This window comes from Melanotaenia boesemani, chromosome 12, assembly GCF_017639745.1.
Source record: "Melanotaenia boesemani isolate fMelBoe1 chromosome 12, fMelBoe1.pri, whole genome shotgun sequence".
In the NCBI taxonomy this organism is placed as follows: Eukaryota; Metazoa; Chordata; class Actinopteri; order Atheriniformes; family Melanotaeniidae; genus Melanotaenia; species Melanotaenia boesemani.
The window spans coordinates 12274836-12290389 of NC_055693.1; the positions used below are offsets into that span (position 1 = coordinate 12274836).

Below are 15554 nucleotides of genomic sequence, written 5' to 3' on the forward strand. Positions count from 1 at the left end.
ACACAGAAACCTGTGCCTCCTTGAAGTCTTTCCTCCTCACAATTCAAACATGATGGAATTTCCTATGTGCCCAACCAAGGCTTAGTCATCAACACTGTGTCCGAAGCTTTGCTCATAATTACATTTCTGGGATTTATGGGACATTATTGTACAAGAGCAGCGATTTCAAGATTAGCTCCAGCTTTAAAGGGGGAATGGCTTTTGCTTTCAGTGCTGTGTTATTAAAATTTACAGTAGGGGGTCAGTTTTGGAAAATGTTTCAGAGGTCTTAAAGGAACATTGTTTTAGATTTCATTATAACATTACTATATTTTAAACAATTGCATTAATACGGTACATTGATGAGACGGCGTAGAAGGAAGACATGTAATGAAAGTGTTTGTGATTTTAGTTTGACTAAATGGTAAATACTACTATTACATATCGTTTTCAACATGTTAATTCTCATTAGTTGACACTGATGTGTGAACATTGTTTATGTGGGATATTCAGAATTACTTCTGGAGACAAATCAGGATTTGGTGAACAGAATAAGACCTTACTGAGTATCTTTCTAACATTTTATCCATGTAACTGTCTTTGTGTGTCAAGACCCATTCATGATGCCGTGGAGAATGACCACCTGGACGTGGTTCGAGTCCTGCTGTCTTATGGAGCTGATCCCACCCTGGCCACATATTCCGGACGCGGTCTCCTCAAAATGACCCACAGTGACGGCATGGAGCAGTTCTTAACTGGCAAGTCTGATTTCCATTATATGAAAAAACTGACATTTACCCCTGTGTTTTGATTTCAGTGAGAAACGTTAGTTTTATTTTTAGGCTGTTAGAGAAATAGGAAGATGCATGTCCCAGAAAAGGGGACTTCATGCAATACACGTGCAGATTTTCTTTATTTTTTTTTTTTTTTTTGTTGTTAGTTTTTTTTTTTTTTTTACATTTTGGCCTGATTGTGTTGAGTTTGAATAATGGCTTACAAATAACAGGCCCACAGAGTGTTGCACGCCATGCGCACACAGGCAAGTTTAATTTTGTATCTGTAAGTTTGGAAAATCCCTCCCATCCTCACAAAAATAAATGCAGAATTTTAAATTTACTTGCCTGATTAAAACTTCATACCTTCAACTGACTCTTTTTGTAGTTAGCGCAGTGGTAAAATTTGTCAGGATATTTGAAGAACTATGCACATTTTGAAAATAAATCATTAAATGAAAAATGCTAGAAAAGTAGGTAAAGCCAAAGAGGGACACCAGGGAGTGAACCTCTAAGGTTAGGGCAGGGTAAACTGTTCACCCAACCAGTTCCCAAAAGCCTCTGCCTTGGCTCATTCACTGTTTTCTGTTCTTTCAATGCTTCGACCTCTGTGCAACCTCCTGGCATGAGTCCCACTCTGTAAATCCTCATCCTCTACCTCTGAGCAACAGCTCGACATGTCCATCGCTGTCATCCCATCTCCCCTCTGGTGCCCTCCCGCACTCCTCTTCCCCTCCCTCAACCACCTGTTAGATAGGGAGTCTCTGCCCGCCGGGGTGCGTGCTGCTGTCTCTGAGCTCTTCTATCTGGTTACTTAGCAACGGTGACAGTGTTTGCTCAGCGTACGTGTGGAAAGGGGCTTCACTCTGGCTGGAGAGTCTGCTTTTGTTTGCGAGCGCTTGTCGTTTCACCAGGCAGCCACGCTGGAGTCTGACGTGGTCTGTGTTAGGAACGTGTGTGCTGTGAGGGCTTGTCTGAATGTTTGTAGTTAAGTTGAATCAACACAAGTCTGAGCACAGAAGGAGAGGGAAATGAAAACATGCACAGGACCGCACTTCCTCTGTAGCCAGCTGCCTTATATTACCTGAAAATCCTAACTAGTTAAGCCCAATTGCGTGAGAGAAAGCTGCAGCTCAGACCGCAAGGAACGATAGCAGAGTGAGGGTGAAAACGAACAGGTGGCAAAGGGAGGTTTACATGTCGACAACTGGAAAGATTGTGTTGAATTCTGAATGGAGGCTGGATGGATAGATCGATGTCAGGAGGGAGATGGAGCACCGGAGAAAATGAGTGAGCACGAGCGATTGCTGCCCTCCCTCCACCTGGTCCCACTCATCTGGAGGCTGTTAATCCCTCCAAACACACGCCAGACGCCCCACGCCTCAGCACTGGCACAAAGCCCAGCTCTCACTCTGCAAATGTGCGCTAGTGCGTGCACGGCTGCTGAATACACACTCCGCTCGTGCCGAGTGCGCTTATCCAGGTCTCTGTGCTTGTTTCCAGCTCTCTCTCTCGCTCTGTGTATGTGTGTGCTTGCACTCAGTCGACTGTGTGTGGTTCTTGTTTGATTCCTGGCAGCCGTCTGTGGCCCGGCTCTGAACTGAGCCAGCTCTAACCCAGCGGAGACAGTCACTCTCCTCCCCCGCTGTACAGCCGCTGGCCTCTGACCATCGGCCTCAACCCCCTCCCTCTCCTCCACCCCCCCCGAAACATTTGCTCTGTTTGTTTCTCTTTTCTCTCTTGACACTCCCCCTCCTCCTCCTCCTCTTCTATTTTACTGTGCTCTTTATCCATTTTTCTGCTGTAGTCTCCAAGGGCAATTGTATTTGCCTCGTTGCCTGTCCCCGGGGCTCTGGCTCTTGAATAACAGGCTTCGCTTCTTTCCTCTCTCCACAGATTATTTTGCTGACCTTCAGGGCCGCTCAGATGACGACCCAGGGCTTTATTGGGAATTCTATGGCAGCGTTGTGTGTGGTGAGTACTGATCAGCCCTCTGCGTGTGTCCTCTAGTGCTTACGAAGTCTTTATTTTTAAATACCATCAGCGTTAGTACGTCCCCTTTTTTAGTTGAGGCAGCTTTATGGTAATGTTGATGCTTACTCAAAATGTGTGCTTTTAGAGTCCAGCGAAGAAGGCGGCATTCATGACATCCTGGCAGACCCGCCAGGCCCAGATGATGAGGATGAGGATGATAAAAGGGAGGTGTTTGAGTTTGAGTTCTCTGACCGACCCCTACTGCCTTGCTACAACATCCAGGTGTCCCTCTCCCAGGGGTGAGCTTTGATCTCAGAAGCAGACATATTTTTGTAAATTCTTTCCACCTCCGCCGGCTCTCATTTCTCAACGCTTGTCCTCTTTCAGACCAAGAAACTGGCTGCTGCTGTCCGACGTGCTTCGGCGGCTGCGGATGTCCGCTCGCGCTTTCCGACAGGCCTTCCCCCACATGGAGGTGGTGACAGTGGCAGAGGCGGAGTTTTACCGGCAAGCATCTCTGTCGCAGCTCTTCTCTTGCCCGGAGGAGCTGGAGGGCTTCCACCCAGACAGCAAGGACCTGCTGGATCTGGTGGAAGACAGCGCAGAGCTGGCAGCACTGCTGGGATCAACACTGGAGTGTCTGGACGACCGCTGGGACCACCCAGGAGACAAACTTAAGGACAAAATCAAGGCACTTGGCAAGTTGGGCTCATCCTGACCCTTTGACCTGCCGAACTCTGACCTTGTTCTTTACCAACTGGAGTTAGCTTTAGAACCAGCCAGAGGTTATGATGACATGCCTTAGCCTGACCCTTAGTTCCTGCGCTTTGGCCCTTTTTTTGGACCAGCACTGGTGCACTGTACAGACCTACTGGCTAACTGGGCTGCTGAAACATTTCCCTCCGTTAACTGAGGATCAATACATTTGTGACTCAAGAGACTTAATGATGGTCTTATTTTTATAAATTAATATATGTATAAATAAAAATATATATACAGTATATATAATATCAAGAGATTTTTTTTTCTTTTTTGAGATGTTGCTCATGACTCTTGAAAGATTTTGTATGGCAACAGAGCACAGCTGTGTTGTTAGCAGTTAGATGGAGTGTGTGAGCGCGCAACACATTGTGCATGTGTGTAGCTGTACAGAATAGTACTGAGGCTGTGCTATTGAATGTGGTATTTGTGTTCATAGGAAGCACATGATGTCCCTTTTTTCCTCTCCTCAGACTTTAGTGCTCACTTGAGCCTCAGGGGCTATTTTGTTGTATTTCTTTTTTCTTTTTTTTCAGTTTTTGCTTCCTGTTCATTCTGTAATTTAACATGCAAAACTGCAAAAGTTGTTTGTATTATATAGTTTTAAGACGATGTTGATATTCACCCTGCAGCATAGAGCTTGTATATAACAGGGAGGCTTCTGCAGTAAAGTAATTTTGGTGTGTTCATTTTTTGTTCTTGTTTTAACTTTGTAATTATAATATCTCATAATTTGTATTTATATTTTACAAAAGAAGTTGCTCTAAAATAAATATACAAACGGCAAGATGAACTAAGTGTTCTATTCCTCCTTGTGTCTAATTGATTTCAAGTCAGAGATGAAGAGTTTCAATGGACACCCTGCCAAAAACCGTCTGATTGTCTAATTATCCTGTGTGTGACCACAGTGTGAGTGCAATCCTATATTGCCATCTCTTGGAAAATGTTGGCCTCTGGCAGTTTAATGCTGCAGCCATGAGAGAATAAGCTGCCAACTCATTTTTGCTGCTGAAAAGGTGGTGGTGTGCAGCGCTCTCTAGTGTCCGAATATGAAAACGACTCGTGAGTTGAATTTTAATTCCAATTTCTGGATACTGATGCTGCATTAGCTTGGCCAAAAAACAAAACAACAAAAAACTATACAGATAACTATTTGACATTTCAGCCTAAAAAGAGTTTAGTAGTTCTTATCATGGCTGGACTGAGAGGATGGTGTGATTTGAACAACTCTACCATTAATAAAGGTAATAATGTGGCCAAATTTTTCCTTTTTTTATTCTATCCATCAATCAGTAAAATTAATTGTATATTGTACAAATTTTGGGGAAATTAAAACAGTGAGGACAGCTGTATTAAATATATACAGTTCTGTGTATAGATCTTTCAGCTGGAAACAATATGTTGAAATTAAAAGAAAACATACTAAATGCCAGCCATATCAAAAGGAGTCTGTCTGGAGAGTCACATTAACTTGATCTCCAGCAATGGGAAATATCCCATCTGGTGGAGATGCTGTTATGGTTTAAGGACAACAGTATAGATCTGAATGAGGAGATGCTCTATGGGACCCTGGTGGAGAATCAGAAGTGGTGGGTACTGTTGGTGTTCACATCTCGGAAGACCTCAGACCACCCACATTTCCACCATGGTGAAGAAGGCAAATGTGTCTGTAATTGGTCACTAACATTATTAGGTATAAAGACAAAATCTCACAGAGATTAAATCAATTGGGATTTAAAATTTTCCAACACAAAAATTTTCTGCTCTTTTCAAAGGAAAACTTATGGCTGTGATAACTGAGCTCAAATGCAGCTCTTCAAAGAAACAGACATAATCCTGTGGTGGAAATCTTGCATGGTCTCAGGAACACCTCTTTAAACCACTGACAGTAAATACAAATTGAGATAGAACCAAAGGAAAGAAGATAAAATCTAGGGGCACCACCATCTTTGTGCAGAAAAACTATCCTAAGGAAATGATAAAAACAAAATTCTAAGTTATTTTTTAAACAATTGAATCTGTGTCCTCTGGGCTGCAGAGCACAGGGACCACCTGGCTTAATTGCACGGTTCCAAAACCCAATCTCTACTTTTTAGCACAAGTTGCTGAAATTAAGTTAAAAGTTAGCATTTTTTTCCGAAAACAATAACATTTGCAAAATGTCGACATCTGACAAGTTATTTTTTTACTATTCTTTGTGGAAACCAAGATGACCACGAACTGAAAATTTTTGTATTCTGTCTTCATCTAAAGTTTCCACAGCACCCTGATTTCTTTTTGAACATATAATTAAAAACAGATAGATTGCTGCAAAATCCAACATCTTACTTTACCATGATGCTTTTGTGTTATTTGAAGTCAGTGTCACACAGTCACACAAAAAGTGCTAATGATAGTCCCCAACATATGGACTACAAAAACTACTGTGGGTTATTATCCATATATGTAGCACAAAACAATAAGTATTTTTCTGTATTATTTCTTTGTTCTAACAATGCTTCTTAGCAGTAAATCTTATATCAATGGAAAGCCTGTTTATTTCCCTTTAGATGGTACCGGACTTGTAAGAAAAATGCATTTGTGGGATGAGCAGCAGAGTTGAGTATGTGGGTTGTGGCCAGTAAAAACTTGCCAAATCTTCTCTCCCAACACCAAAAATCTTATACTGATATGGCCACTTGTTTGGTTTTGGATGATTGAATTATGAAGAAATTAGACACACTGTCAATTTAACAAATAATTCATTTAACAAACAAGGGCCTCAGTAGCATGTGGAAGAACCATGCATAACCACAACAGCCTGGCACCTCATCCTCATGCTGGTCACCAGCTTGGTCACACACGGCTCTGTCATGGCATCCCAGCATTCAACCAGCATTTGCTGCAAGTCAGTCTGTATGGTTGTGTTGGTCATTCTGGCAAATCCCCATAGTGCAGCACTCAGCATAGCACTCTCTGTATTTTATTCACACTTTGAGCCTCCAGCCCAAATACCATCGGCAGAATCTGGACTCTTTGTGGAACATAACATTTCTCTATATGTTCAGATTCTAGTGCACATGTTGCTGACACCAGGAAAAACAGGCAGTGAAGGGCAATCATGACAGTCAGCAGAATTAGCTGGCAGAGAATATTTGACAAGTTTTTCACTGGTGCAACCTATATAATCAACTCTGCTGATCCCACAAATGCACATACTTTCAAATGTGGCACCATTTAAATGGTAAATAAAGAGGCTTTCAACAATAAAGGAATTAATAGAAAGGACTGTTATAACAAAGAAATAATCCAACAAACACAAATTTCCTTACTTTTTGTGCTAAGTTTAGACTAGAAGCAATGATTTGACACAAGTTTCTGGCATCATCTGCTTCTTAAAGATTCATGTGACATCCCCAGCAAGCACAAGGGACGCATCGCTTCAAAGTATGGGAGAACTGGTTGGTACTTAAGATCTTAGGCAAATCATAATGTAAGCTGTGTGGCTGGATCCATTCAGTGAGGTTTGGTGAGGCTTACAGAAAGTTTTTGATTGCCCACACTGGATTCATTCAACAATTATTCGCCAGATCTTAAGTACTCTTTCTTCTCCTCTCCCATTTGAATTCCTCCAATCAGTTGCTGAATATCTGGATTGCAAAGCTGCTGCAGACAAAAGCATCAATCTGCGAGAAAAGTACTGAAGTCGCTCAAACAAAGCAGTTAGAGTTCACACTAAATCCCCAACTGCTCTGTATTCTCAGAGTGGTTGCAAAAAGATCCATTTCAAGCTGCCAATGAAAATAAAAGAGAATTTTTCTTGTTTGTTTTTTATATGTTGGGCTACAAGCTGATGATGAAGGTTTAAATAGGGACATGTGCAATCAGCCCTCTTAGTCTATAAATAAACCTGTGGAGAACTGCACGAGCATTTAGCAGCAAAGTTCAAGAGAGTTTCGTGGAATGAAGTCTGAGATTTCGCCGCTGCCTGCGGGCGGAGAAGAGGTGGTCCACTGCACGCACCCAGGCGAAAATGTCAGACTGGTGTCAGCTGTCAGGGGCTGTCAAACAGCTAATTGAGATGTTGAAAAAGAAGTGAAGTCAGAGAGTTTTATCCTGAGGCAAAAAAAAAAGCAGGATGGTCAAACTCTGCTCTACTCTAACCAACTTCTCTTTCAAATAAAATGTAGAATGTAATTATACATTTATGGTCACTTCTGAACATAACCACTTATTATGGTTTATGAATGGACGTCATCTAAGTAAAAAAAAAAGAGATGAAGATATTACACAGGACCACAGCAAATGGTCACCTACTTCAGAGAGAGAGGCTTTTTCTTACTAATCATGGCAAAATTATTGCTTGTGTGAAGCTCCATTTGGCTGTTAGTGTCTACTTCAGTGAGTTTCTTCTGCATTATTAATGTATTCCTCAGAGAGGTTTAACTGGTGCCTAATATTGAAGGAATTGTAGCCACTGTTGTGGGAAAGACATTAAATCTCATCTTCTCTGGCCCATATAACAGCTTGTCAGAGAGAGATATTTTCAATCTCATAACTGCTTTTGAAAGGCGGCCATTTTCTTTGTATTCTTACCAGTTTTGATGATTTCAGAGCAACGCTCTCCTACTGAGACTGAACTCAAGAAAAGCTTTATTTGTCTTGTTTCTTTTTCAGAGCAATTTTGAAGAGCTTGTTGACATTTAAGGGATGAGTGTGAATAGATTTGAACATATGCCCATGCTAAGACAGAACCATTCTCTTTGTCAGTATTTAAGAGAAACAATCAATGCTTAAATAAAAGATACTAGAAGATGAAATAATGGGGAGAATGTATCCTGACATAGCTGGGTGATATTTTACTTTGACCAATTAACCACTTAAAATCCCTCAATTTTTGCCTAAAACTAAATTTTATAGACAAAAAACAATTTGTTATGGACCAACCATTTTTTGTAATTTATTTATATATTTATAATTTCCATTGAGCAATTTATTCCTTTAACCATTAACTGTCAGAAAATATAAAAAAGATATATGTGTAGCATTCTCAATGATGTCTTTAAAATGATTTATTAAAATCTGACTACTCCAAAGATATTTCAATTAGCTTTTAAAGTAAAACAGAGAACATGGCACTAAGTGTAGAAGCTTAAGTACTTCTTTAATGATCTATGATCAAAAGGAATTAATCTTTCATCTGCTTTTCTAGTGTCACTTCTTAAGGTAAAACAAAACCAAGTAGAGTTTAAAACAAAAACAAACAAACAAACAAACAAATAAATAAATACATACATATAGACCCCTGCCAAAGCAGTTCATAAAATATATTATTTACATTTATAGCTGCATAACAGTGTACACTTAGTACACTGGTGCCTAGTTGGACCTCTTTTGCCTTCAGAACTGTCTTAATTCTTCATGTCTTCATGTGATAGATTGTTGTACAGTCATCAGACAGTTTGGTCCATATTTACATGATTACATTACTAAGTTGCTGCAGATTTGTTGGCTGCTCATCCAAGATGCCACTCTCCTGTTCTACTACATCCCAAAGATGCTCGATAGGATTGAAATCTGGTGACTATGCAAGTCATTGGAGTACAGTGACATCATTTACATTTTCAAGAAACCAGTTTGACATGATTTGAGCTTTGTGACATGATGCATTATCCTGCTATAAGTAGCCATCAGAAGATGAGTACACTGTGGTAAATAATAATAATAATAATAATAATAATAATAATAATAATAATAATAATAATAAAATAAAATTTTAAAAAAGTGCCATGGTCAGCAACATTATTTAGTGGTTGTGGCCATTTGAATTACTATTGCTCTTCTAAAATCTCCAACCAGTCTAGCCATTCTCCTCTGAACTCTAGAATCACCAAGGTATATTGTCTGGACAACAGCAACTCAATTGATATTTTCTCTTTTTTGGACCATTCTCTGTAAACCCTAGAGGTGGTTGTGTGTGAAAATCTCAGGAGATCATAAGTTTCTCAAGCAGTCCAGCTTGTCTGGCACCACCAACCATGCCATATTCAAAGTCAGTAAAATACCCTTTCTTCCCTACTCTGATGCTCACTTTGAACTCCAGCAAGTTATGTTGAGTGTGTCTACATACCTAAATGCATTGGGTTGATGTTATTGGTGTTTTTTGTTAAGTGTTTCTATTTTTACATGATCTGATATCAGTTTTAACCCATGATCTTGCTCTGTGTTTGATAACCAACCATCAACTATATTTCGTCTCACATTTAAAGCTTATAAAAAAGTTCGAGTTATATTTAATGTGGCGTTATAGTTCCATTGATGCTGTTGTCTTTTAACTATAGTTAAATAGGGAAAGAAAAAAATTATAAAGAAATCAAGAAAAAACAAACAAGAATAAGTTTTTTGGATATAACTTATTATATATTTAAAAGTGGTAATAACATAGCTTTCTTACATAAAGGTTCGCTGTCCAGCTGGTATCACACTCCCGGCATGCTTTGCTCTAACGTGACGTCTGGTCAGCTGACCGCTGCTGCCGCAAGGAGAAAGATGTCGCTGACGAGCTGCCGAAGGATGGAGGCTGTTTCCGTCGTTGCTATCTTCTGCTTCTTTGTCACAACTGGTAATAAATTAACTGCATTTTACAGCATTTATTCGCATGCTGTAAGGCTTCCCTCTAATTTAATTATGATGTTGTAGCGTGGTGTTTGAACTAAAAGTGAATGACAGATACCGAATCAATTCAGGAACATCGTTAGCATTGGCATTTAGCTTACTCATATCACTGTGTCAGGTCGCGTAGTGTCGCATGTATAGGTGGATATAGGCGAGAACATGTAAAGATACCTTTTAATAATATTTTTATTAATAGCTATTAATAGCTTGGGCTATATCAACCCGATTAGCAGCCCAAGACGCCAACGTTAGCTTCTTGCTAACAGCTTCAAAGCAATAGCAATTTTAAAGCTATTAATTTAAACGACATTGAGGATCGTTAGCTTATTCCTGTGGAGCATAAAGGTGAAATGTAAAAGTAATACACAACAATGTACTTCCTAGTATTTGATACTTATTACCACGAGCTATCATGTGACAGGCTCCAAGCTGGTAGTTCCTCTTTAGCGTCCTTACGCTCCCTGTCACGAGTGTATGCCTCCATCCATTGCAATACGGCGATAAAATGTTAACTTTGTAAATTATTTGTAACGCACATTTTACATTCACTCAAGTTCCGAAGTATTTAGGCTCCACTTTAATTCCCAAGACTCACAATTTTAAATACAAACTCTAAACTTTAATTTGATATCACACATATCCAAACTCGAAGAAGGTTACGAAATTTTGACAACATGAACGCATGAATTTTACTATTCTAACATCATACAGACAAGAATAGAGCATTATTGGCGAGATTACCTCGTGTTATTAAAGTCAATCTGAAAAAAAAGACTATAGTAAAAAAGAGTTCATCACAAGGTGTAAAACTATGAGCCAAGATGAGAGAAGACCAAAAAGATAGAAATAGAAAGAAAGAAAGAAAATAGAAAGAAAATAGCCAGAGTATTGATTGAACAAATTTCTTTGGATAAACTGACCTAAGATTAACCTATATCAGAAAGTTAGACAGGGGGAAAAAGCTGATGATCCAAAGAATATATACTATTTACAAAACATGTGGACACAGTGTGATACGTGGCTTCTAGAGCAACTGAATCTCTAGTGTTTACTGATGATGCAAAAGAACCAGTCATATGAGTTCAGAACTGTCTCAGTCAATTACCCTAACCCAGTAAAACAACCCAGGAAATTTGTATGTATAAAAGTGTAATAATCTACAGTGGTTGTGACAGTCTTTTGATTTACTTGTCAATCTCTATTCAATGGAGCTGCATTAAAACTTGATTTGTGGTTCACGATGCTCCTGTTTGAATTTCCAGCTGGAGAAACTGCTATCAGAAGCAAGTCATGGAAAGTTGACAAAGCATATAGAAAATGATTGCACACTCAGCATTAAACAGTTATGGAAAATGCTTTGCAACATGTTGGGCACATACATAAAAAAACAAAACAAAAAAAACGCGATAAGCACTCATCACTCATTTTGTTCAGATATAAATTTATTTTTTAAAGTGTTGTTTTGTTTGGACTGATGGTCCTCTCATTTGCTCCACAGGTGTGCTTGGAGACAGCCTGACGGTGCTGCAGGCTCCAGAGTTTGTGTCATTCCAGAAAGGCGACTGGCCCGTATCTGGAGAGAGGGTCCCTGACATGGTGGCGCTCACCATGGGCTTTTCTGTTCAAGAGGTGCTTTTGTTTTTGGAGTAATGCAGTTTTAATCATGTTTTGTGTTTATAGAAGCAACTTAACTTCAAGGTTGTGCTAGCCTAGTGTTTAATGTGTTTTTTTATTTTTACAGGATCTGTCCTGGCCAGGTCTCCAGGCTGGGCCACTGTTTCAGCGACCCCGGGCTAATGTGTTAGTTGTGGTGAGAGGAGTTGATAGTCTGGACTTGCCTCAGAATGTGGCCTCCTACCCCCTGGAGAATGTGAGATCATTCTTTTCACATGTTAAACTAATTAAAAGCAACATTGTAATAAGTAATGACTGTAATGTAATAAATAGGGTAAATAATGCAATAATATTGACTTTGCTTATTTTGTCTGTGCTTTATCCTCCTCCATCCAGCCTGTCCCCTTCACCCTGGATAGTGTTGCAGAGACTGTTCACTCTTTGTTTGCTGAGTACACCCCTGTAGTGCTTCAGCTGGCTCCCAGTGAGGAGGTAATCACATTCTGTTAACACAGTACAAGAAACAACAAGCATCTGTTACAGCACTGGTAAGACACTCCTGTTATTTTTTCGTTAACCTGTTGATATCTCTCTGTCAGCGGCTCTATATGCTGGGCAAAGCCAACGCTGTGTTTGAAGACTTGCCAGTCACCTTGCAGCAAATCCGTGCTCGTCTGTCCCAGGACGGGTCAGTGCTGACTTCTCTTCCTCTCAACTCTCTCAGCAGAAATTCAGAGGTCAGTTTTTAAAGGCTAAAGAACCAACCCTTAGCTTTAACAGATCTTTCATGGAGCAGAATTGTGATATGACTTTAATCCAACCCATTAAAAATCAGTTTTTTTTTCTCTCTTTTGTTTTATAGGCTGATTTGCTTTTCCTGTCTGAAGTCCAAGTACTGCATGATATCACGGCTCTGGTAAGTGACCAAACCTGATGGAGGTGTTTACACCCCTCTCCCCACCAAAAAAAAAAAAAAAAAAAAAAAAAAAAGATTGTATCAGGTTTGAATCAAAAAATCAAAAGGCTATGTTGTATCCTCCACCTACAGCTGCAGAGGCACAGACATTTGGCCAAGGACTACTCCCCAGACTTGTACTCACTGGAATTGTCTGGCTTGGAGGAGCTGAGTCGGATTTATGGCAAAGACTCTCCTCAGTACCGCGACGCCACAGCCATTCTTGCATCTGTGCTTCAAAAGGTAAAAATTAGAGCTAAAGGAGAATTGCAGCTCCGCAGCTTTTTATTTTAATTGATTTAAACTGGGTGTATGCTTTTCTTTATAGTTTGGAGAAGATGTGTATCGTCTCTATGGTAACAGCGCTGTGGTAGAGGTTGTCACAGTGAAGACCTTTGAAGCTCCTCTGACCAGGAAGTCCCGTTCAATCCTGGAATCTAAACAGATTGTAAGTCTGAGGGGGCCCATTATTTTCATGAACTGTATACTTTAATCTTTATAATTATTAAGTAGTCTTAACCATTTATGTTGATAAAGATTCAGTAAATTTTAGAAAAAGATCAGTATTTTGCAAAAAAAAAAAAAAAAAACATCAGCAAACTTAACTAAAAATTATTAAGACAGTTCTTTAACAATTTTAGCAAATACTACGGCATTAGTTGTGCTTACCTGGCTAGACGTTTTTCTCATTCCTTTTTGAGAAGTGTCTTGACATTCCACATGTGCTGCCCCTTTGCCACGACATTAACTGAATAGATTTCATTCAATACAAGTAAGCTAGCTAAACTCTTACGCCAGAGCGTCTTTGTATAGTCATCATATGATGCAACCAGTTTCTGTTGCAGCATTTGGTGAAATCCTAGCTGAGTTTTCTGCAGTTCATCAGGCAACATGGTGCTCTTTGACTTCATAGTAGCTCACAAACAAGATATTTGGCATTAATGGATTAATATGCATTCAGCAAATGTTATAAGAAAACTGTAGCTCTACAAGAACTTGGTTTATGTTTAGATGGTTTAATCTTTCTTCTGATAGTCATGGTATACAGATGTAATATTCAGGTAACTGCAAATAAACGTAAGACTGCTCCATAACCTTAAATATCTGCAAAACTGAAATTATAAGCTGCTTCTACTTAAGATCACATTTAACACACATTCAACACTAGTAGCATACTTTTTATAAACCATCCCTGTTTTGTACTGCCCAATATTGCACAAATGCCAAATACTGTACACTGTAGCTCTTTCCAGCTCAATGGAACCATAAATGTCACATATCACATATTTTAAGTACCGGTACTTAAAAACAAACTAGCATGTGGTTATTTATAGCTTGTTGAGTTTGATAAAAGAGATTAAACATTTTATTAGACTGCAGAATTATCTTTGTGTGCATTCTCTTGTTTTCATTGTTGTTAAAATACATATTTTTCCAGAGTAACCCAGGCAGCCCGTACAACCTGGCATACAAGTACAATTTTCAGTACGCTGTGGTATTTAACATTGTGCTGTGGCTGATGATCGCTTTGGCCCTTGCTGTCATCGTCATTGCCTACAACCTGTGGAACATGGATCCAGGATATGACAGCATCATCTACAGGATGACCAATCAGAAGATCAGGATGGACTAAGTCTTGACCATCTACACTCCTGCTGTCCCCTTAAACCCTTCTTGTGAATGTTTGTGTTTTTTGTGCAAGGTCTTGTGTCGTGAAAAAGTTCTTGTTTGATAGGAGGAAGCGCACAACACCGAAACACCTTTGTGTTTACAGTACTGGCAAGGTAACGGACAAAAATCTCGGCATTGCAGTGGTGGCTCTGTAGCCTGTCTGCAGATGTATCTTTCTCCTCTGGGGAACATAATAAACAAATTCAAACTTCCTCCTTTCAACTTCACAGCTCCCATCATTCCTTACAACTTAAACTCCTCACTAACTTTGTTTCATGCTTCCCTTGGTGATTGCAACTGTATTTTTTTATTGTAAAAACAATTCTATTGTAATATTATGAAAGAAGTAGATTCATCTGGATTCCTTGTGCTTGTTTTGCTGTGTGAAAATGTTTAAGTTAAATTTATGTGTATATATTGAATATACAAATATGTAAGAGAAACTGCTGTAGTCTCATCGTGAAAGATGTGTTCAGATAAAGATCTATTCCAGATGAAAAATGTTTGTTGGGTTAAATAAAAACTTGATCATTTTTGTTGTTAAGATTGAAAAATGATAAGTGAAGCGCTGTAAATTGCAAGAAATGCTTAACAATAAATTATTTCACTGAACAACCTGATCTGTACTCAATCTGCAGTTAAGAATAAATACAGTACAGGGGAGAGTGAGGTAAGATGAGCCACTTTTTACTTATGTTGTCTTAAAAATAGGGAAAAATGGCAGAAATACAGACAACGGTGAACAACAGCAAATGCCATTCTCTGTTTATAATCGGCTGGTCATTCTTTTCTTGATATAATTTTCTAGATGCGTTCCAGTTTGTTATTAAATAATCAATGCAATAACCATAATGTAAGCTTAAGATAAGACTTCTTTGTCTTCTTCTTTCTGCTACCTTCATATGCCAGGAGAGGGCGCAGCCTTGTGGGGCCGGCTAAAAGCCAGAAAGTCTGGTCTTAAGGACTGAAGATTGTAGTTTAAATTACAAGCAAAAAAAGGGGGTTCATAACAAAACAAGCAAAAACAAAGCATAAAAAAAAAAACTTTTCACATGTCACAGCAGTCCTGCCCATCACTAAATTCCAATTAGTTCCCCCAGTTTTCAATTTCCAAAGAAACCTGGCAAAAATAGCTAATAGGTTGCTTATTTCTGTGTAAGATGTCTTTACAGTCA

At 39.3% G+C, this 15554-nt stretch overlaps 1 protein-coding gene and 1 pseudogene across 1 annotated transcript; both read left to right on the plus strand.

Annotated features, from left to right (window-relative positions):
- LOC121649909 overlaps positions 1-4278 on the plus strand; it is a 29847-nt pseudogene extending 25569 nt beyond the window's left edge.
- Positions 4279-9965: 5687 nt separating this feature from the next.
- Positions 9966-14991, plus strand: atp6ap2 (ATPase H+ transporting accessory protein 2). Its single transcript, XM_042001029.1, has 9 exons — positions 9966-10086; positions 11638-11768; positions 11881-12009; positions 12150-12245; positions 12353-12490; positions 12616-12669; positions 12802-12951; positions 13037-13156; positions 14147-14991. The coding sequence occupies exons 1-9, from the start codon at positions 10014-10016 to the stop codon at positions 14339-14341; spliced, it is 1086 nt and encodes a 361-aa protein (XP_041856963.1). The 5' UTR covers positions 9966-10013; the 3' UTR covers positions 14342-14991.
- Positions 14992-15554: the final 563 nt, after the last annotated feature.